Source organism: Pygoscelis adeliae, unplaced genomic scaffold (assembly GCF_000699105.1).
Source record: "Pygoscelis adeliae isolate BGI_AS28 unplaced genomic scaffold, ASM69910v1 Scaffold166, whole genome shotgun sequence".
NCBI classification, from domain to species: Eukaryota; Metazoa; Chordata; class Aves; order Sphenisciformes; family Spheniscidae; genus Pygoscelis; species Pygoscelis adeliae.
Genome location: NW_008825156.1, coordinates 4,523,551 through 4,548,681, shown reverse-complemented (window position 1 = coordinate 4,548,681; position 25,131 = coordinate 4,523,551). Strand labels below are relative to the sequence as shown.

The 25,131-nt window shown below is 35.8% G+C and overlaps 1 protein-coding gene across 6 annotated transcripts in view; it reads right to left on the bottom strand.

Annotated features, from left to right (window-relative positions):
* Positions 1–25,131, bottom strand: part of SOX6 (SRY (sex determining region Y)-box 6) — a 375,092-nt gene that overhangs the window by 39,909 nt on the left and 310,052 nt on the right. For all 6 annotated transcript variants that reach the window (XM_009328553.1, XM_009328554.1, XM_009328559.1 and 3 more), the window contains 2 exons: positions 22,653–22,833; positions 19,592–19,782 (listed from right to left, as the gene is read on the bottom strand). In XM_009328553.1, the coding sequence (XP_009326828.1) occupies positions 19,592–19,782; positions 22,653–22,833 (372 nt within the window). The remainder of the gene's footprint in view (positions 1–19,591; positions 19,783–22,652; positions 22,834–25,131) is intronic.

The window sequence follows — 25,131 nt, the reverse complement described above, 5'->3', positions numbered from 1 at the left end:
TTAGACTGATGAGAAGTCATTAGTCCTTGAAAAAACAAAGGGACAATCAATTAAATTACCAGCTGGTAAATGAAAAGCAAACAAAAGGAATTACTACTTTACACTCTGCATAATACGGCTGTAGAATTCACTAGAGGTCAGAAAGAGTCCAAAGCTTGGGCTGTCACTTGTTTTTAAAAGAGCTGGATAATTTTATGACTGTTAATAACATTTGTAGTAACACATGCTAAGATAATCAAATCTCATGTTCCAGAATGCAAGCTGTTCGACTGTTGGGGTCAAAGAGAAATTCCCTCGTTCTCTCTGCTGCTCCCTTCCCTCCTGACCAACATCCACAGATGATTAACTGGGAGCCTTCCAGGGAGAGAAGTTAATTTTCTTTTATAACATAAGGTACTGCTCACTAGATTTAAGGGAGAACTGGTAAATAGTATAGGCCAAATCTATTTACCTTGTAATTGGAAAGAATCTGAAAGCAACCATTTAAAAAAACACATTTTCTTTTAACTAAACACATACATATGCATTTTTGAGAGACAGACAAAAATAAACACAAATTACAATTGACATACGCTTCTAGTAGGAAATAGCAGGACTGTTTGTTTTTTCCTGTACTGTAAAGTGACTAATGGAAGCAATTCAATAGCTACTCTTGGACCTTCAGAATGGTCATTCAAATTTCTAACGTTTGTGTTACAAGAATAAATGCATAAGGCAAAACAAAGGGTTTTTTTCCAAGTAGACTAAATACTACAGAGGAATAATAATATACATTTTACTATATTTCAGTTTAATTTAGCAGCTGGTTGGACCTTGTCAGTTATGGACTCATTTTCACCAAGTATTTAAAAATGGAGACATTGAAATGCCATAAAAGTGTACTGAAATACTTTTACCAAATGTAGACAATGCCATGATTCTGTACATGTATCTGCATACTTCCCCAAACTTTTCTGGTTGTGACTAAATTTCATTAAAAGTATTGTCATGCATTAGAATCAGAACAGAACTTAGAAGATCAGAGATCTGGTTACTAGCCTGAAAACTGTGAATCTCCTTTTCTCTTAATCATCTAGTAATATATTCCAGGCTGAAAACACAGCTTTAGCAAGAAGCCACAGCAGTGTAACAACCAGCAAAACTATTCTAGGTTCAGCACAACAATTTTTTTGGAATGGAAAAAAAAAAAGGCAGAAAAGAAGTCACCAATTTCAATTTCATTGCGGTGTTCTGCAAACCTCAACAGCACAAAGCAAATTCAGCTGCCCTCCACATAAAGTTGAGAAAAGAGAGGTCTTAAAAAAATCCAGAACACACACACACAGATATACACAGACACACACACATGCCACTGGTCAAACAACTTGAGCAGCAATATGATGTTCTTTTATGAACAATATAGAAATGTAAGCGCATGCAAACAGACACATAAATATGTTCGATTTTAAATCTATAAAAGCTAAGTGAAAGACAGATGATGTTCTCAGATACTTTCATTGCATCATTTCAACTCTGCCTTATGATAGGCACATGTCAGATTTTGTGATATGATCAAACAATACTGGAAAAACTGTGATAAAAATGGACTACATAAGGCAATAATCAATTATCAAATAGCAATAAATGCACTTTTCCTATTCTGCATGTGGGTAGTAGTTATAAAGGTTTAAAAGCAAGTATTTCAAATACTCTATTTGCAAGTATTTTTACAACTAAAGAACTAAAAGAAAAATCTGAATCTGAGTCTTGTGCATTTTATTACAGCAATCTTTGAACATGAATAGTGTTGTATATTGTAAGTATAGATTCTAGTAGCTTCATTAGGGTAACTCCTCCAGGGCTTTGGAAGTACAGATTTTGAATGAGTCACTGGGGGTACATACCCCTTTTGTTTATCTCTTTAAGCAATGCAGGCCTCTAGACATGGCTGTGCCATCCCATTTTCAGGAAGACACCTGAAGTAGTTTAAATTGGTGATGCAAAAGACACTTGGGCTTAAATGTTCATATTCATATTTAGAATTAGAAATGCAATCAAGGCAGTTAACAAAAACCCACCAAATGCTACTGTCTTCAAGTATATGCCTTGCCTTGTGCTGGATGTAAATATATAATTGCATACCACGCATATATATATTAAATAGGCTTTTTCTGTATTTATCAATCTGATTTTTTTCTTATTTTGTAGCATTTTAAGTATACTTTTTCAATGTTGCATTTTATGATTGCTGCTTATATATTACTCTGCTTATACTCAGGCCTTTTTTGTTATGTTCAGAGAGAAAAGAAACATATCACTAAAGAATAAGGATGGGTGACAATGGAACAATGATAACAACATCATTATGCAGTGTTTTGCCTCTTGTACCCCCATCACTGCCATGTTTTTCTCTGATTATTTCAGCCTCAGAAAATGTGCTGCTTACTGTTTATGTCAGGAAGGCAAGATTACTGTTTGCATGATTACAATATCAAGTATGATGTACGTAATGCCTGTGATGATATAGATGTACCCCTCAACTAGCTCCTGTCTTTAATCTTCATTCAACAGGAAAAAAAACCCAAAACAAAACAGTGAGTTGCAAATTCTTGCAGCCTTGTATAGGCCTTAATCTTGGAATGTGCTGAGTACTTTCACTCCAGTCCAACAGAGGCCTCAAGGACATGGATAGTCACTACTTAACTCCAGGGGAATACTTATGTACTTACATTAAGAATGGACTAATGCACTTCACTGAATCAGGGCCAAAGCATGTTGTTCTCATATATTTACACTGAATCTGAGAATAAAAATTAAACAACTTCTTTCCAGGCTGAAAAAGATGCTTTCTCCTTCTTATTGATTACTCCTTTTTCCCTTTGAGACAGGTAGGTTGAAGGCCTTCTGGTATGAAGAAGAATTATTCTTGTTTAGGAATAAAACAATAGAGGGTAGAACACAATCCTGTAAGGATTTATGCAAGTGGACAAGACCTTGCATTCACAATGTTCTAGCTGAAGGCAAAGGAACAACTCCCTGTCAGTGAAATTGCTATATTTACTTACTATCCTTCTAATACAATCAGAACTAAGTTGCTCATAATTTATGTTTTTAAAATTTGTACTCAAGGAAAAAGCAGCCCAAACTGGATTTATGAACACCATAAATTCATCAAAACAAACAAACAGAAAGCAACTGATAAAGTAGGATAAAGGTTGCATTTGCTACATCTGACATGCAAATGCAGGCAAATACATACTTCCTGGAAACTGGGAGAGATTTACATCTCTCAGAAGGAGTAACTATTCCATGCAGGAAGTATGACTCAAAACAATGCAAAAGAGAGAGTACTTTAAAAGGGTAACCAAAGGCTATGCATTTTTTTCATGCAGAATCCAGGAACCCTTACACCTGAAACCATCTTAAATGCAAAATGAATACCTACGGGCTGAAAAAATTATGTGGTTTTACTGCTGCAATATACAAAGACAAAACTGCTAGTCATCTATAGCTAATGCTACTGGCAAAAATCCATTCTCTAGCTTTTCATTTAAAATAGAATGATTTTATAAACCTTGTTTTGTTTTTATCATGAAAAGCTTGTTTCAAATTTGCCACACGAGATATCCATTAAAGTACTCTTCAGATCAATGTAACAATGACAGTTTAGAAAATGCTTTTATACCTTAACAACCAATCTTGGATGGGAATTTCAAAAGTAGTGGTTTCACCCAAGAGCATATTAGCCTCTTACATCCCACTTAAGACCTATTTTTTACCTCGTTTTCAGCATAAGCATAGACTGGGTCCTACTACATCTCTCTGCATTTAAAATGAACTTTTCCTCTCTTTTCCCCTACCCTTATTCATCCACCCTACATGACATATATGGAAAAGTTCATGCGATTCACTCAAGAAGTATTCCAGCACATCATTCCAGTGGAAGATTTTTGCTGCTCTGTGGACAAATACAATCTGTGAGTAAGAGGGAATTTCCTGTCTCATACCTTCCTTACTCCTTTGTATACTTGTATACTTTATAACTATGGTCATATTTTCTAGCTATGTCTTACAGGAAAGAGAATAATAATGTCCTGGGGAAACAATCAATGTTTTGGAGCTTTTAACTATTATATATGTAGACAATCATAATACCTACCACTGTGCATTAGTAGTACCCAAATCATATTTAAGAGGAGGTTGGTAACGGTATCTCCAGGCACAGAGAGGGGAAATTATTATCTTCTAGTTACCTAGAAAGTCAATGATTAAGCTGAGAACTGAACCCGGGACTTCTGAACATTAGGCCAGTCCACTGGCTTTTACGCCACACTGCCTCTGCCGTAAATCTGTTTGATGGATTTTTCAGTCATGGAACATTAAAGGCTCTGCTCTTGTCTAATGAATATGTTTAAAGAAAACAGTACAAACAAAAGCAAATGTAACACTTAAATTATCAGAGACATACTGCTTTGATGTCACACTTGGATAAAGGATTTCCTACTGGAGACCTATGTACACTTATACACACTGAAAAATATTTTAGCCAGTACCACTAGCTGGCATGCTGGTATCTATTTATGTCTGCAAAGGGAACATAATCAGTTTTAGTTGGTTAAGTACAATGTGAGCCAACTTTTATATTATGTCCAAAAGCTTGGCAGTGCAGTAGCAGTGGCAAGTAGCAGAAAATTGCTTACAATGTTATTTGCCAGATTACTTGAACGATTTACATTGGGTTTTCAAGAGAGTTTGGAGTATTAAAAACTTAAGATTTGGAAAAGCCTTGGACTGTGGATTTTTGTTCCTAGTTGCAACAAGATGCACAGGAGAGGGTTATGATATAGTATGACTGACTAAATGAAGCTTTTTTTTTTTAATATAAACCGCCTGAAACATTTAGGAGCAGTTCACTTTGAACTGTTAAGATTTTTTTTTTTTAATTGAAGATTTGGAGAGCCGATTGATTTAGATTAAATGCTCAACCTTTCACATCTACTTGTTTAAGATTCATGTTGACATTGTACTAAATACGGCCATACAGTTTGTATTCCAGATAAATTGATCTGACTACAAGCCTCACTCTTTAGTATGATTCTTACTCCAAGATAAATCAATATTTAATATCTCCTGCAACAGCCTCAGTAGATAATTTCAAACCTTTTCTCCATCCCATTAAGTTACCTTTAAAAATTCTTTATACAAGCCTTCACAGATGACTTCTGAAAAGCTAGTTTATGAAAAGCAGTCTGAAATTCATTAATTCAGATGGAAAGGGTTTTTTAATCTTGCTGCATTGTGCTGATCTCTAAATCCATCTCTGTTTAGCTAATTCTCCTGCTCAGCTAATTTGAAGAATAAATAAATACTTCCTGTAAATCTGTAACACAGATTTGAAACATAAAGAAAAATATCCTTCTACTGCTTGCTATATGGGACAAGATATCTCTAGGGTGTGAACTTCTGCAAAAACAGGCTAACCAAGGCTCTCCCTGACTCCCTGAGAGAAAGAGTACTCTGCATCATCAGGTACCAACCTCCACTCAGCTCCAACCCCGCTGCCACATCAGCTAAGAGAAGCAGTGATGAGCAGCAGTATGTTGGGCTCAGGTATCAGTCACATCCCAGCCTCCATTTTGAACGTTAAAATCTACTGTCTGCTCCCTCTCCCCTCCCCACCCTCCAATCTGGTGGAGTGGCTAAGGAGGAGGAAAAACATCGCTTCCCCCTCCCTTGAACCTCTCCTATGGCTAAGGGCCCCAGTGGGACAGGAGTCTTTGATATCAGAAGAATGCAAACAGCAAGGCTCAGGTTTGCTGCTTCTTAGGGTTTAGAAACAGAGACATAAGAGGAACTTCAAATGATTATGTATTGGGAGAACTGAAAGGGATGATGCCAAAAGAAAGGAAAGAACTATATACTCTGGAGCTATCTGGTTGTATATCCACCACTCAAACTATAGGATCTTCATATTCCTATTTCTCCCTTACTCTTATTTCCTACTCTGTGTTACATTCAAAGTGCAGTTTCACGGTCACTGTATGCAGCAGTGAAGCTCCGTCCCATACCTCACCCTCCAACCTACTGGTTCCCAACACAAACAGTCCACAATCCTTTAAATCTTCTGATTCAGCTATTTATGGGGTCATGCTGAAAACTCAAACAGTGAAATGTTCCAGTTTAAAAAAATGGGAGGCGGGACTTTTTGTTTTCAAAGCCGTGTTTTGCCGCTTTTACAGCAGAGTTTCTCAAATAGTTATGTCCTTGAGGGGGCAGTGAGCTGCAGCCCAGGTTGCTGAGAACCTCTTTGCACTGGAGGGGCAGCATGTGGAACCTAGATAGCTCTTGCCTTTCAAATCTTTTAAAGATCTTCATCCTGGAACTATACCTGCTTTGGTTTGGTTCAAAGCACAGCCTAAAAGGGTCTGATCCTAAATGAGTTCTTTCATCACTAACAAAAGAGAAATATTAAAGAAAAAAATAATGTGACTGATTAACTTATAATGCAGTTTTCAATTTTATCTCTATTCCTTTGCTACCTCCAAGCAATCAAAAACGTGGTAAATTGTGTATTTTGCTTATGGAAAATGTTCAGTGTTTAGCTTAGTTGTGAACTCAAATCCAAGGCAGATTTAGCAACAAGAATGCAGCTGTATAGAGAACATACCCACTAGATAGCAAAAGTTTGTGAAATAATATTCACTTCTCACCGTGTAAGATGTTAGTGGGAATTCTACTGTGGAAATTATGTGCTATTCTATTAATTAATTAAGATGTGATACACAACAGCAATATGAGGATGTTGTTTTCATGAGACACTACAAGAGTCCCAGCAAAAGCACAGTGAGGGTAAGCAGCAGGGAAGAGCAGCAGCAGGGAAAAAAGGAAAGGAGACCAGAGCTAGCAGATCATTGCAAACACCACAAGAAAATTTCCCTCTCTTTCATGATAAGAGAATGATAGAGACTTCCACTACCTAAACCATAGTCTGCACCACATTAGGAGAATTCCTAATACTGCCGGAGTGAAATCTCAGAACAGTTGAAAGATGAATAAGTAATGTAGGTCCTGATTCAGAGAGGCACATGTGCTGAAAGCCATCCTCAACATAGCATTAAGAGAACTTAAATGGGGTCACAAACAGGAAATTGGGTGCTTTTTCCCCCTTTTAACTGGATTCTTTATGTTCTCATAACACATATTCCCAGGTAGCTACAGTAACATGGCATGGATGGAGATAAAAGGAAATCTCTTGATAAACCAAGCAAGTGTACTAACACTTCATCTCCTTCCCTTATAGGATAACTCATACATTCACTACAAATTTCCTATACTGCAGTTCATTACTTTTGCCTGTCCGGGGTAGTGAGTATATACTGATAAACTACGGATGACTTTTGCACTGAATGGAATGGAAATCCTACATAGCAGAGCACGCTATTTAGTGCAGAGGACTGATAGGTATCCCGGTCTATATATTGTCAGTCTGTAACTGCGAATATTAACTCAGCCCGTTCCTTGCAAAGACAGACAAAAAATAAACCTTGGGTGAAAGTGGGTGGGAGCAAAACTGCAGGAAAATATCCTTCTTTTATAAGTTTTTGGTTATTTCTGAAAGGAAACGAAGAGTTGACATATGTTTCATTAATGAGACATTTGTCATGATGTAGTGTGATCGGTAGTATGATATTGAAGAATAAAACACAGGAGTTATGCAAAGGTCATGCCGGTAATCCCTTGATAAAGGGGAATCCCTTGGGAGGAAGAGTTCAGCCACACACCCTAATCTTACTCATGAGTATTCAAAGAGCTTGAGTGGCATCAGGCAAGGAACAGAATTCTGGCAAGGAGCTGGCAACTGAGTATGTTTTGGCAACCTGCTGACCCCTTACAGACCAAGAAGTTTTACAGTACATGATGTGTCAGTGACTCACTTTGCGTACAGTTCTAATGCACATCCTCCCAGTGATGGCTTCTATTTGTACTGGCAACCGAAACGTAGTGAAGAGTGTTCCTGTGCTTTAGAAATGGAAGGGAACAAGCATGTAAAAAGTAGGATGCACTAAGCAAGAATCTATTGGTATATAAAAAGTTAGTTCATCTGAATAGGAGCCATATAATGAAATTGTCACTTAGCAATTTAACTCAAGGATGCAAAGAAAATGGCAGTGAGATAAGAATGCATCCATTGCCGGCTATCTCAAGAAGCCTTTGGCAAGATAACAGTGAAAGCATGCACCCAGCAACACGGGTCTGACATTAAACCACAAGTGTCCACTTCTCTTACTGGCTGTTTAATAAATTGCTTTGGAACGGGTGGAGGTGAAGAGGAGATCTTTCCAAAACCTTGTCTCAATGTTCTCCCTCAGTTAATGAATGTCAGCAAGTGGAAGAGAACAGAAATTTGATATGTTTTTCCAGCCTTTCTTATAGAAGCATTTGCAACATGTTAGAGGCCACAGGCATAAAAGGCATAAAAGTGAAATACTGGGAAATTAATGTTGTCTGTAGATTTTCAGGATGTAAGCTGGGCAATTTCAGCTTGTGGGTTAGGCATACTTTAGGTTTTAAGTAGTGTTATAACAGCTTACTATGACTTGAACATGATTTTAGTACGAGTAATCTGGTGTTGAATATCATTTATTACCCTGTTACACATTTCCAATTGAGATAGACCTGTTTATGGAGTTAGTATTACGTGACTACAGACGGACAAGCTATGTGTAGTGAACAATTTATCCAACAAATATAGTCTTTCTTATCTTTTCAAACTACCCCTGGAGGATCAGCAATTTCTATACATGTATGAGTAACTTGTAAGTGTTCTAACAATCTAACTTTTGAGTTTTGCATGAACTATGCACTTAAATGCTCAATAGTTTGCTGCTTGTGATTTATGCTGTAGTTGGTCACCTAAGACAAATTATATTGTTTTCAATGCCTGACTCAGTGATAAGTATTGCAACATTGCCTTAAACTACCTGAAAAAAGCAACTGGGAATTCTTTCAGCCAAAAGACCTCCCAGGTGGTGGAAAGCCTTTACTTTTGTCTATCAACTCCTGCATCCATTTGCTTCAAGACCACAGAAAAACTGATGAACCTGCCTCTGGCATGCCATTGGTAGGAAAAAGATGGCAGTGGTAAGGCATAGTGCAGCAGGGCCTGCAGGACCCCTAGATTAAATTGCTGCAGAGTTCACAGAGTTGCTGTAAAGATCTATAATTAGCATTGACACTGTATCAGGGGCTGGAAGAACTCCCTGATACTACGTTCCTCATTTGGTCAGCATGGAGTTTGAAGTGGGTGCTGCATAAAAGCCTCAATTTTTTATGAACAGGAGGTGAGCAATTTGGGCATAAACAGCAAATGCCTAATTGTGCACAAATGTCCATGTTCATATGCAAATACACCCATAGAAATAAAAATCCATTTGCATGAGTATTTGTGAAAAGAAAACAAAGGAAGGAATAAGCATGGTCAAACTCCATTAATCAGATTTCAAACAAACATTTGCAAATACTGTTTTGCATTACTTGCTCAAGTCTTTTCATGAGATAAAAGAAGAAAATTTTACCTGCTAGCTGCTTATTCTTTTGTTTGAAGCAAAAAAGTTAAGCCAGCACAAAGTAGCGTATAATCTCACAAACAGGCAGCTAAGTAAATATCCTTCAACAACTGGGAGTGTATTTCAATTTATCATACCTACTGATGCAGCCTAATGATACCTGAGAAACAGGAGACATTTTTAATTTTAGAAAGTAATGAAGTATCAGAGAAAGTAATCCCAATTTATCCTTGCTGTACTTAATCTACTGCAGTTAAGAGAGTTACATTGGCAATGCATTTGGTGGTGTGAATTTACTTAGAGGAATACACAGAGCTTGGAAATAAATGGCAGTAACTTTTGTGGATGTCTCTGCTTGTATCTAAGTATGAAATAATATGCAAATGTATTCTGTAGTTCTCAGGACAACTGAAGAAGTGATATGATAGGATTGTGCAGCTGCCATTCTGACCCACAATTTAAATTAATGAGTATATTCCTGTCCTAGCAAATTTATGTTCGAACAATAATTTTCAACCTATCTTTATTGTTTTGTGGAGAAGCATAATAAAAACATGCAATACATTTCAGTATGTATCTGCAAAGTCTCCTGAGTAGCTCAGGAAATCTATTGTGCATAAGAAGATACAATCATTATGCTGTTACAGTCATCACAAAGACACTATCCTTTATGGCATAACATCATCCTTTGGGAAAAATTATCCTTGTTGGTTTGTGCAAATTCTTCAACATTCACCCTTGGGACCCATTTTAATCTAATTCTGTTCCTTTGGGATTTTTTGTTGCTCCAAGATTTAAGGGAGAAGGCCAAAACAGAGCAAAGCTTTTATCCTTTTCACAGGAAATACCCCATGCGAGTGAAAAAGCAGTGTATTTGGTATTTTTTCTTGAGCTGGAAAGGCAATAGAAGAAAGGGGCCAAATCCCTTTTTTATTATCATCATCATCATTATTAATGAGGTCTAAAACCTGCAGCTAGGCAACCCCTTCAAGTAGCCCTGACAACAGAAATAAAAAAACATAGTTGTGTTCAGCGACCATACAAGCATACTATTAAGCATAGGTAGTGGCAAAAACTCTGGTAGCCAATATTCAAATGCAAAAATAGCTCTTAATACCAAAGGAGTCCGCTGGTTTCTTTCCTGAAAATAATATTTTATTGCCAAGTGCTCTTGTGATTGAACTGGAAGCATGACAAAGTTTAAAACTTCACCTAATATGGGAATTTTCTTCACTATACAGTGTGTGTGTGTACATACACATATACACCTGTGTATATGTATGTGTATGTAGTTCTTCAAATAATAGTGTTTCATATAGGTTCTTTATGGTTAGGTGCATTTTCTTTTAATTTCTTACATATGTACATCATTATTGGACTGGTCAAACTTTTTTTTAATTTATGGTCCAATAAAGTTTCCATGATTTATATTTTGCAAAGATTGCATATTTTTCATGTAATTAATTGATTTTGATAATTTAATCAATAGACAAATAATTTAGATTTTATTTTAATCAGCCTCTACATAATTTGAGGGACTAAGCATTTAACTGCACATCTAATATATTGGAACAGAAATGCACAAACTACCAACTTTATCAAGACAATTTTGGAAAGTAAGGCAATTGAGCAAAATGCTTAAAAACAAAAGTCTGCACAGCAAATTCTTCCATAGGTGCAAAACAGGATCCATAGTAAGCTGGTGCCAAAGCTAACTTATCTGTAAATTTAGATGACCTACATATGCCAGAGACTTTGCACTGTGTCTTTTTGTCTTTTCACTGTCAGTTCCACAGGTTCAGTGAACATGCATTTTTAATGTGTAAATTTCAAATACATTATTTTTATGTCTTTCTACACATAGCATACAAAGTAAATCTGAAAAAAAAAGTCAGTGGGTATATTGGTAGGCATGAGTATGAATATTTAGGTGTAAACAGTCCTATTTGAGCAATAGCATGTGATCAATTAAAGGCTGAATCATATGTTACGTACAGACAGAAAGTTAACGTTTCATGAGCAGCTTTAATATTTCTATCATCTCTTGAGTTTGAGGAACAGACTTGACAAGATTTCATACCCACAGCCTTCTGCACCTGGTTCCCATTATAAACCTGGCCTTGATAATGGAGCTATGTTCTTCTACAGAGGCTAATGTTAGCAATGGTATTTTCCTCCCATAACTCTTATAACCTGAGTACCAGTGTTACAGGCTGTATTTGACCCCTCTGTGCATGTGCAGTTACAACTTCCATCACCTTCCTCACTAAATACATAGCGATCAGATAAAACATTTCTTTAAGTACGGGTACAATTTCTAAGCCTGATTTTATTTCCTGTGATATCTACAAAAGCTAGTGATATAGTACAGGCTTCAGGGTTATATTGAAAGTCAGAATTTTTTTTTCCTTGTTTGTTTATAATGGAAACATTTCTCTTTAAAAAATACGGTTGGAGACCCAGGGATTAATTTCTTTTTTCCAAGATGCTCTGCTTTGAATTTAATTTCAAATTACATTTTAAGGTTCTAATTGTAAAGATAAACTCACTGCAATACTTCTCTGTGTCTGAGAGATATTAAAATCATTCAGCTATTCAAAGATGCATCTAATTCCTGATCAGACCTCACAATAGAAAGAAAAAAAAAAAGAAAAAAAAAAGACAATGCTTGCTGTGCCCTACTGTTATCCTATCAATACACTGATTTAGAAAACGGATGCAAGCACATATGACAATGAAATCCGTACAAAAGCAAAAATCATCAACACCTTGAACTTCTTGAAAAAATAGCAGGGAATTCCCTGGCGTGATATGCTGCCTAGGAAGTCCAGTCATAACACACACAATACACCCTGCAAAAATGTTGCTTGGAATCATTACTTTTTTCCTCCCATTCATTGTTATAAACTTATATTGATTTCATGCTTTATCTTATCCTATCATGCAATTCAAATATTGGAAGCAACAGCATAAATAAACAGAACTTCTCCAGCTACAAAACTAAATGTTTGAAGTCCAGCATGTTTTCCAGTTCTAATAAAAGGGGGCAGTATTACATCAGCTGAAATTCTGAATTGTCCAAATTATCGTAAAAAGTGCTGGAGAAGGATACAAAACTGCTGAATTTCACTGAAAATAAACTGTTTCTGTATATGCAGTCGCAAATCCGTTTGTCTGCCTTGGGGTAAAATTTTCAGAGCTAGTTCAGTGGTACTTAGGCTCCTGCATTGCAGCTACTTTAGAACATTTTTACTTGAGTCACTATTTTTCTTTCAAAATTAGTAAGGAAATATTACAGTTGATATAAAATGAAGGCACATTTTTCATGTAGCTAGCATAAGCCCTAAGCCTAAAAAGGAAATTGCAAAATTACTGCAGTTTCAAAAAATTTTGGAACAAAATTTTATTTTTTTTTTTTAAAAAGGTTTTTTTAGAATAAAATACTGGTGCCCAAATATGGCTTTAGGAAGTTAACTTTGAACACCCAATATAAAAAAAATCGTTACTTACATATATTATGTACAGCCACAAGCAGATTACTAAATTGGCCAAATTCACAGTAAAGTATAAAGGACATCTGTTTTATAAGAATTATGAGGACTGCTGGGATTTGTATTTGAAACTTTTCCCTATTCTGGGGCATTTAACTTAGACAAGTCATTTATCTACTATAAAATGATGGAACTGTACACAGGTTGTCACTATGCAATGTGTCCTTCTACGTCTCAGAAACTCCCCAGGGAAAGGTTTGTCGACTGAGCAGAATGACGTATTCAGTAAAAACAGTTTCCCAGTTGCAGTGTCTCTTTGTGGAAATCAGATTCTTCATTAGACAGATGGAATACACTCCCACTGAGTTGAATAAATTGCCTATATTCTTGCAAGAAAGTGAGACCACACCAACAGTTCCTTAAGTAAATCAGTGTCTTTTTTTTTTCTCTCTCTACAGTTCCAGATTTTCTATTATAGAATCTAAATATATATATTTAAACTTAAATTAAAATATACCTAAATGTAAGCTATATGGGGCAGGACCTTCCTTAAGTTGTAGCGAGAACAGAACTCGGTACAATGACTATCGAGACAATACCATAATAAAAGTAATAGTCATTTGCTGTTGATATTGCTATCCATTTTTTGGCCTAATTATGAGGTATTTGCCCTTTAATTACAAGCAGAACTAAGATTTAACCAACAGAAATAAGGATCCAATTGAAAATGCTTACAGTTTCTGTCTCCCAGCAGACTGAAATATAAGCATTGACCTCTTATTAACTAGTTACAAATACTCTTCTATAAGAAACTAAAGGAAAAAAGAAAATATAAGAAGTTTTTCTTAAAAGATAAAAGTGAATGAGAATAGATGAGTCCTTGCAAATCTAAACCACTTATTCATAGATTTATAAAAATCCACAAGGTCCTTATGACCAATTTATTCATGTTCTCAATTTAAGGGTGGTCATGACTACTTTTGGTAAAAGGAGAAAAGATAACTGAATGCAGGACACACTGGAAAAAGTATTTTCTTAACTACGTGCTTTTTTTTTTTTAAAACTGAGTTGAGAAGTTACTAAGAACAAGGATGCTAATAACAAGGATGCTAATAACAAGGTGCTTCTCTCGGTGATTGCCTGAGAAGTACCCTGCACTTGCAGAAAAGACAGTGTGACTCCTGCCTCTGCAGTCGTTCTATCTATAATACTGAACGTATGGGGAGAAAAAAGCTGGTAAAAAACTGTCGGCAACATAATCCAGTATGGCTTGCATTTAGAAAAAAGCAATACAATGACGGAGTCATTGCAGGGCTGTAGGCAGTCAAAAGGAGATTATGCATGACTAGTAACTTTTCCTACAAAGACTTCCTGAAGTGTTTTTATCAGGCAAAGTTTGTACGCATGTGCAGCAGCTTCATACAAATGATGAAGCGTAACAGCTTCAGAGGAGTTGTTACACTCTATTGTGTCAATAATCCACATATTTAACAGTCCCTAAATACGGCAGACCGTAACACCTCCAAAGGGGTCGTTATGGCTTATCAAGTCAAATCCAAGTGCCTAAATATGGATTTGATCAATAGACTGTAACATCTCCTAGGGTAAATAATATACGTTTTTAAGAATGTACACATTTTGCATACAAACTGTGGTCTATATTAGGATAAATGATGTGGATTCAACTTGTAAAATTTTGATTTAGAAATAAGAAAGGAATAAAAGGCTCATTATAAGAGGTGCTAAAGTACCATAATTCGCAGGAAGTAGGCAATGACTCATGTCATGTATTTTGGGGTCTAATTCTGGCTTCCTACTGCAAATACACAGTTGCCTGAAAATCTACATTAGAGCAAGAATGGAATATAAACATAAAAATGTTATATCAAATCCTGCTTCCTCTCTGATCTCAATGAATATGCTTCGTGGGTAAGTAAATGGAGAGGTGGGGGTATATCCTTGGGTCTAGCAGATATGTTGTGATTATTAATTTGGTATATGTTCTATCTTGACTTCATATATTTTTCTCCAATGATATTAACACATTTCTGCCGATATTTTTTCTACAAAGATTTTTTGAAGTGTTTTTGTCAGTGGTTTCATGCTTTATGCACAAAAAAGGTAGGAACTGGTCCTTTTAAAAATAATGTCAGTTATCTTATAAATTATATAGCATTTTCAGGTTCATTTAAAGCCTTAAATCAAAGAAAATCTTCTAGGCAATCATGCTAGTTCGAAATACTAAAATAAATACAAGTAGCTCTAGCAATGCAAATTTTTTTTAAGTACTCTTTTCTGTTGAATGTAAACGTGGCTTGACTGGAAAAATGTTATAATCTCTAAACAAAGCCAGTTTTTGTATGATTTTACTTTGGCTTGTATCACATGGAAAGAGCTCTGTAGCCTATTTTCTGGATTTTCCTAATTCTCCCCCCTTCCCCAGTGTTTCTGTTTACTCTGTGAAACCACTGATACGGTTACTTCTTCCCTTTCCTCAGTCAGACTACACCTGATCAGCACCAGGTGGAGTAGAAAAAGTCAACTCTGCTATAATGACTTTTTGCCTTGTGTGCACTGTACTGGTTTTGGCTCAGAGAGAGTTAATTTTAGTTCGCGCGGTGCCGTGTTTTGCATTGGTGACCAATACAGTGCTGATAACACAGGGATGTTTTAGCTATTGCTGAACAGTGCTTCTACAGCACCAAGGCCTTTTCTGTTTCTTATGCAGGCCCACCAGCAAGTAGGCTGGGGGTGCACAAGAGGGGGCACACCCAGGCCAGCTGACCCAAACTGACCAAAGGGATATTCCATACCATATGACGTAATGCTCAGCAATAAAATCTGGGGGAAGAAGGGGAAATGTTCGGAGTTTTGGCATTTGTCTTCCCAAGTAACCGTTACACGTGAGGGAGCCCTGCTTTCCTGGAGATGGCTGAACACCTGCCTGCCGACGGGAAGTAGTGAATGAATTCCTTGTTTTGCTTTGCTTGTGCGCGCAGCTTTTGCTTTACTTATTAAACTATCTCAACCCATGGGTTTTCTCACTTTTACTCTTCTGATTCTTTCCCCCATCCCACTGGAGGGGAGTGAGCGAGTGGCTGCGTGGTGCTTACCTGCCTACCCTAACCCACAACGGTACATAAACTGAAATAACTCTGTAATTGTGGATGTCCATAGAATGGTATCATCTCAAAAGTATAGCCTTAATGCTTTAGCAAATGATGAAGTTTGACTGTGCCAGAGTGCTGCACGTTTTTGTTTTGGTCTTTCTGATGAGTGAATCTCTGTGAGCACTTTTAAAGCTTTGTAGGAGTATGAACAGAGGCAATTTTCAATTCTGTGTCTCTAACCAAATACAAAGCTTTCTGAGATTTAAATGACACATTTTCAAAAAGGCCTAAGCCCAGGCTTTGAAGCTATGTACATAATTTCGTAAGCGTAATCATTTGCACAACAAACTATTACCAGCTATCTGAACTTGAAGACCAGTAACTGACCAGAACTCAATAGCTTTTTTAAACAAGCTGCAGGCAATTAATTTGTCATCTTTTTCTGGTGCCGGCTTCTAGCTACTCATTTATAAGTCTAATTACCTGAAGCCAATTTCTGAAAATTCGGTCCTGAAAACATTGGGTCCTGATTCTTCAAAAGAAACCAATCCAAAATTGCAACTACGTTATCACAGCTTCACTGGGATTATGACAGAAACGATACACAATCTTCTTGGCATACTATTATTTCAAAATTATGTTTTTTCTAATTGAAGTGATCTATCATTCCCCCCCATTTTGATCACCCCTGCCCATCGTTTTTAGAGTAAAAGAAATATATCATAATGTAAAAATTGAAAGGCAGAAGGTAAAGGGGTAAAGAAAAGTATTATAGAATTCTGTTTGTGCAAAGGATGCTTCTGGTTTTAATGTATTTTATACTTGCTATAAAATATAAATACATTCCCTTAGTATTCATGACTGACAATTCTTTTATTTTCTTTAGGATAGAGAGTGGGGATATATCATCATTTAAAATGACTGATTTATATCTTATTCTTTTGTAAACCCTGCCTTTTCTTGCATCTACAGAGCAAGGATAACAGACTAGCATACCAAAGGTAAAACCAGAGTACATATTACAACTTTTTCCTGCCTTAATGGTTCACTCTATAGTACATGCTACAACAAATAAACCCAGCAGGATTATATAAGGGCACTGAGAGATTTAACAACAGATTTCCTTGCTGCTGTTTTATTCTTAGGTTTTAAAAGTTGCAAGTGCTACCATGAAAAGTCTCCCCACAGAAGATGGCATTTGAGAACGATGTTGTTTATATTTGTTAAAGAGTTCCAATTGACTCTGCTATATTTGCAAGTAAAAAAAAATTTTTTTTCCTCTGACTGCCTGATGTATAGCCTCAATCTGGAAGCTGTTCATCAATCTGTGTATTGATAGTAACCAGCACAAAAAAGAAATTTCATATTACTCACTGAAATATTTATTAAGTCTGCTTTAAAAGGTGAAAGACGAAATAGAAACCTGTTGTACCGAATACAAGACATAAACATGGTACTGAAAGTACTCAGGGAGCAGACCTGATAAGTAAGTGGATGCCATTTTTATACTTACTTTTCAAAGTCAAATCAAACGTTAAGAATTCTTTTAATAGCCCTTCTAGTGTATTAGATATTTTTAAATGTCAAGCCACTGAAACTCATAAAATATATTTTAAAATAAGCATAATTGTATAAACTCTTAATACTGATCATAGGTGTGACATTTATTTTTATAATTTGGTCTTTAGTACCCTACCTCTTAGTTAAGACAAACACTGACTTCACAATTAGAGTGTTGTCTGAATATAGGCTGCTTGATCAGTTATTAATTTCTATATTATTCCATCGTATCAATCTGTATTAAATTAGTTTTTCAATGCTGACATTTAAACTAACACTAGCAGAAATAAAGATTTATTAACCTCTGAATTTGACTTGTAAAAGCATTGTTAATCCTGTGTGGTAACAGTTTAACAAATCTTTTTAATAGACATTGAGCCTTTCTCTTGTTTTGAGTACTGTAAAGAACCTATCAAGCAAAAATATAAAATGTAGATTAAAAGGTATGTATCAATCTTTGATGGGTTTGTTTACAACATTTCTTTGCCTTTCTGTGCCTTGCTACAATCCACTTACTCACTGAGTATTCCCTTGTGGGTTCAGAAAAGATCATAGTATCATCAAATTCACGGTTTAAGATATAGTTAATACTCTGCTGAGTCTTATACTCAACCTGGACTAAAAATTCCTGTCAGTCTTTGCAGTATAATATAATCTTCCCCTACTCCCCCAAAATACAAACCCCCTACCCTTTAATACACAGATATATCACAGAATTTTCATTAATGAGTTATAGGCATTGAAAGCTACCTGTTTTTCAATTTTTTTTTTTTCTGCAAATAGTCTGAAACATTAGTTGCTTTATAGGCTAATGAATGTGTCAGTTTTCTTTTCATTCATTACTAAATTGCATCATAACTGTTCCTATTTGGGATTGCCATAGTGATTACTGGAATAATATTTTTTACTTTCTAGTTAACTGCAATAAGTATTGTGGTATATAACTGACCTTGTGTCAGTGGTGAAAAATAACTTGTGTGCTGTATTTTTTGCAGCATAAGCCACCTCTAGGGAAGCTAACAGAGAAGCATTCTTCATCAAAAGGGCTGCCTCATAGCTCAGCCAATTACCTGATTCAGTGTTCACTGGCTCTGTTATACACACAGAGACCTGCTCCTGGAGCGGATCTTGTAGACCTTGGAAAGGCCACAGAGCAGGACAACACAAATACAAAGAATTTTCCAAGAGACTTCTTTGTCCTCTGAGCGGTCCTTAAAGTGTGTGTGATAGAAACTGTTCCTCACCTTTCAGATATGATCCCAGCTTGCTATTTTGTAAACTGAATGATGTCCTGCTCAGTCCAATACTGGTCACATTCTCTCACCACTTTCTCTCATTTACCGTTTTATTGTAGTGCCCCATTTCATTTTAGTGTTGGGAAACTACGTCCAAGATTCAACAAAGAACTTTGATCTCTAATTTCCCATTGAAACTAAGAGTCAAAAGCACTGTTTTGAGCCTATATACTTTGTTGCATCTGAGTCACAGATTCAAGCACACTCAGATACATTCAATAGCATTGTAATACTCTACCGTGCTAGTACATTAACTGGCCGTTTTGCCATATTTATCAATCCAGTCATTCTCAAAAGCACAATTCAAAATCTAGTGACCACAAACAATGGTAGCTGAAACCAATTCATTTTCCACGTTGTTATATGCATGCTTACAGCTTAATCACATGAGTGCACAGAACTGTTTTTTTGAATGCTGTCATGTAAACGTAGAGAAGTTTGCAGCACAGCATTGTGAAGTGACAAGGTGTATTTAACGTGAAATCAGAGATGGCTAAAAGCTCTAAAAAGAAATTTTATATAAAAATAAGAAGCTATTTGCCGGGAAAAGAAGAATGAATGACAGACTGTGTGGCAATGGGAGATATTACCTTTTCATTTCTGCAGTTGTTTAGACCCATGTTATTCATGGAGGGCAATTTTCCATCAACACCATGCGGCTGCTGTTGCTGCTGCTGCTCCCTTTGGATCTGCTCTCTCATTTTTCGAGCCTCTTGAATGGCTTTCATTACTGTGTCCTGGTCCCCAAATAGGGCAGGTGAATTAAGACTGGAAAGGATATCTATAAACAGAGAACACACTTCATGTAGATAATTATCCAAATTAGAATCCGGGGTAAGCACTCAGCACTCATACTGGTAGAGCTGCACCCAACTAAAGTCTGCACAAGGAGGAGGAGTGGCAATTGTTGCCTGTTTGAAGGCTGAATTAATCTATAGAAGTGATTGATAAGCCTGTGCACTTCTTTTGCTGTTATAAATACAACCACTGAAGTCTTGGCATAGCCTGATATGGAGGTATCTGTGCATACTCATGGACTCAAAGTTCAAATTTAAATATGCGTTTAAGACAACAGTATTCTGAAGCTTAACTGGGAAGCCTTTGAAGTATTAATAATAATGAATAAAATGACAAAGAAGGAGAAAGAAATCTTGTTTAATTGGCCATGAAAGTCTATGTCAATTTTTTGAATTTCTTTATCAAGAGAACCATCACTCCAGACATTTAGTTTTCAATTTCAGAAAGAGCACCCACAGTTACCTTTGGGGGACAGAGCTTGTAATCACCTTAACATGAGTATAAAGCTCTAAATCAGTAATGAAAAAATGGCTTTCTTTCTATCACTCTGGACAGAAAGAGAAACTTTTAAACATGCATCAAACTCACACAAAACATTCCTGTCACATCTTAAAATGCATGCTAGAGGTAAAGATGAGTACCCCAGATACAGTTTCTGATTTGACACCAAAAGACAGCAATTATTTGGCGACTGGTTGTTACGTGTTGCTGTGATGAAGCTTTAACTTTATCCACCTGTTCCTGCATGGGAGTATCCTCTGTACTGCACATGGATAGATATCATTCTAGCTAGGAAATTTTGAGCAACCAAAGTTTGTGCATGACCCGTACATCTGCCTGAGAAGCAAATGTCTTTTATAAAAGCTCTGAATTTGTTAGACCTGTACTTACTAACAGTCCACTAGAAAAAAAACAAACCAACCCAAACAGGCTAAGACTTGGAATTTTCCTTCAAAGATAATTTTCACATTCTTTTGACTTCATTGAAGTTCAGCTGAGTAAAATATAGCAAATTCAACCTCAAAGGACCCTGAATTCTTTTAAAATAAAAAAGGTTAAGATTAAGAGTTTCTCGTGCTTTATCCTGGGAACCAAACAGTTATTTAATACTGTGGTCTATATGAAAGAGATGCAAACTGTGATGTTTTAGACGAACTGTGATGTTTTCTGTCTGAATGAAGAACCCCTCTCCAAAATATAAGTAACAAATTACTTATAAGTAATCTCCAAAATATAAGTAACAAGTAACCATTGTTCTGGCTTGGTAAAATTTCCAATGCTCTGAACTGATTCAGAAATTAAGTTCCATTCTGGAGCCTAAGTAAGTTGGGAACCATATTTGCATGACTTTTAATGAGACTTAGACTCCCAGTCACCTAAATTTATCATAAAAATGGAGCAAAAGCTCATATGTTGCTTGCTGATTTTTGACAATGTTTCCCTGGCTTCTTTTATACTTAAGGATTGAGAGGAAAAGTTTTTATGACTTTATATGAAAAATATTCACACCTCAGGCATATCTTCCCTAGCCTTTTCTCTGGAATGGTCTATGACTTCAAACTGATACGCCACTTTCTAATGTTAGATAGTGCAGTGATAGCTGGAAATAAATTGACAGGTAGAATGTGCTTTCTGCTAGCTGCAGAAAGTATCTTTCAGAGATCATGATGGTCCCAAGTGTTTTGGGAATGGAACAAATCATAATTTTTATATATTTAATGTATGTATTTAACATATCTGTTCATTATTCACAAGTGTTTCTATATATTTTACAAGTACACTTGAGCTACAGATTGTGAATAAGTGGTCTGTAGTAAGTATTTAGTCACTGTTAAAATTTACTATTTGAACTTTAGGGCTGATCATCTACATTTTCCAGCTCTTAATTCTGTTTCTTGACTGGTTAAGGTAGTCTTCATACATAGTTTTCTGATAAATTTTGTTTCATTACTTAATAAGTTTTATTTCTTAATTAAAGAATCTTGAACACAGGTCAAAAATTCCCTATTTGCAACCATATGAATTAACAAAATCTTGACAGATGGGTGAACAAATAATAAAAACATGAACAAATAATAAACCGGCTGGACTGAAGCCTTTCTTTGTTAAAAAAAAAAAAAGAATATATTCAGCATATGGTCTTTGTAAGTTGAACTTAGTACCCAGAACGCAGAGGATTAGATTTCTTTTAGAATGCTGTTCTGGGTAAAACTAACGGTATATTTGGGCTAAATAGCCGAAAACCACATTTGGAGTTACCTTCTTGCCTGGCTTCTGGTTTACTGTAAACCATGGAGATACTGAATGTTCCCTGATCCCGGTTCAACAAAGTGCTTGAAAACTTGTTTATTTTAAGGTATGTTACACTGTTGCATTGCATGTACCACTAATCACATGAGCCATTATGTGTGTATGTCTAGTCAGGTTCTGCGTGCATGCAAAGATGTATTTTTGTTTGTTTAATCCAGAGGTGAAAATTCAAAAGTTAACTTTGGATGTATACACCCAATTGATGTCTTTGGGGAAGATATTAATACAAACCCCTTTTACATGTTTTATATATGCATCTCTATTTACTTACGTGTATATATTTGTATGTATGTATATTTCTTACATTATATATTTATTTGCTGTATTTCTTGTAGATGTATATCACTGCTGCATCATTTTGGTTACTCTTATAAAACCTTGGCATTCAAAAGTTCTTTGAAAATCTTTCCTGCAATTTTTTTTTTCCATTTTAAACAGAAATGTAGGCCCAAATATCTACTTAATTCAGAAGTAAGGGTGCTCAAGCTGAGATTTCATGTAGAAATCTTGCCAGTTTTCTCCTTCCCAGGACAGATTAGTTACCTAAAGAGGATCCTCTTCCCAGAGATCCACCGAGCGGGCTGGGGATGCCACTCTTGTTCGTCACTGTCACTGGACTGCTTTTACTAGCTGGGAAGAGGTTCTGTGTTGGAGATGTTGGGGATTTGACAGGTTCAGCTGTTTTGGGTCGGGCTGAAAGATTCAGTGGCTGGGCTGCTTCATCCTACAAGAGTTTAATGTAAATAAGTATTAGGAAAAGACAAAAGAACACATCATTTTGCAAGCAGCAGTTACTTTACACCTCGAAGACAATACCACATTCTCTAGCAATAATAACAAAAGAAGCTAATTATCTGCCTCCTTTAAGATTCAATGAAAGGAAACCTCATTAATTTCTCTGTGTTATGCTCCTATTTACATTAACTATGTGGCTGGATCGTTCTTTTTGCCAAATTAAAATTTGAATTAGCTCACATTACAGCTTAATTTCCTAATGTGTTTTCAGAGATCTAAATTCACCTAGGGCATTTACAAAGAATTATTTAAAATTTCCAGCAGTTCAGTAATGCTTTTGCATGGGTTCTATTTGAAAAGTTCCTGGCACTATAAAAATAAGTTATGTAGCTTATTTTTAAATGTATTAGAAACTAAGGAATCAGAAGTAGTTCTATGAAAGAATCATTTGGAAACCCTGACAGTTCTTTGGCCCACATTTAATGCTGCTGCTAACTTACACGTTCCATGCATCTTATTTTGAGTGCATGTTTTGTTTTGTAAAATAATCTATGCTTAGATTATTTATTATTATTATGCTTTATCTTCCCCCATAATAAAAGATAAGAATTTCACTGAATTAAAATTCCTTGACTTACTATGGTAATGAATGCATACTATATGTATTTCAAAATATGTTTTATTTTCTACTATTTAATTTTGTATATTTTACAATATTTTATTACTCAAATGTCATGTATTTTTAACAGATTTATGTAAAATCAAGAATTTTTCTCACATAAATGCTGTTCTGCTTCTTGTTTGATACTTCTGTAATTATTTCTGTATTCTGTAGTTATTTCTGCTGCATTCAACCTTTAGTGTATCTGTATGTTTATTTGCATAAAGACAAGGAATATTTTTTAAGGCTATGTAAATCTAGTATCAGCACTTTTATATCTTTTGAAACTTTTCATATGTAATTACGGAAGAAATTCTCTCCGACATATATCTTGTTTCAGTGCTATAGGAGAATAAGTCCATCTAAGAAATATCTCAACTTTTGGAAGAAGACTCATTCAAGCAATTAATTTCTTTGATCAGGGTAGATATCATAATGTAACCTTCTTCCCATTCTTTGAGCTTATTACTTTTGCTTAATATGTTAAGTGAGACAGAGCACTTGGAAAATTGTGAAACAGTGATTTTCTGTAATTAAAGAGCCCAGTAAGACAGATCTCTCATTTAAAATATGCCCAAAGCAGAATTACGCTGGATATAAGAGAATATCATCCGTATTTTAAAACACTGCACTGATGACTTCAAAGCTTAGAAATATATGTCAGAATACAATAATACACTACATTATCTCCTCTTTTCCATTCTCCTTACTGTCAAGCAGTGATTTAGCAAAGTACATCTGATCGTACACAAGGCATTAAACAGGAAAATGTAACAAAGAGGTATTTATAATGCCATCATATCAGCAGTTTTAAACTGTTTCCATAAAGCTGCATGACATTTTTATTCTTCGTGACCTTGCAGTGTGCACAAATGTCCACACCTGTTCAGAGTCCAAGTGAAAGCAGAAACACAAAGGTATAAGGGACATAGTCCATTCTAGTGCTTTGTGGCCGCGTCTACATGCAAGCTGTGTCCTTGCACAGATACCAAGTGGCTTCAATAAATTTCTGTGAGAGTTCAGAGCCCCTTTCAGACTATGAAGTTTGCCAGACTAGGTACCGTGAGCATGTACACATACAAATCTACGCTACCATGTTCAATTTCTAAATAATCTTCTGCCTAGTACTGATACGATCATGTGAAAAAAAACTCTAAACACTGCCAGAACCTGTTTTTTGTACTTCATAGACAGCATTCTCATTTCTGCAAGGCAACTGAAAAGCTGGAAAACGTTCTGGTCACTGACTTAAAAAAGACCTATCATTACTTTTTGAAAGATCTGACTCCTGTAAAAGAATTCCATTAGTTCTATAAATAATGCATGTAGTATATACAAACAACTGTTTAAAAACAGAGAAAATATAGAGGACTTGTTGGGCAATGCATGACCATCAAAACTGTCACGTCTTTTAAAGGTAACAATTTGCAAAGACAGCATATAGGTACTAGTTTATTAGAGTGCTTTTATACTAATAATTAATTTCTTCATTAGCCATTGGTATTTGTCCACACGAAGCACTTGTAATTTATCTTTAATATTTTCAATGCAATAGTGTGCTTAATAAAAATAAGAATAAAAAGACTTCTTTTTTATTAACATATATTTCAGTCCATTCAAGTTAAA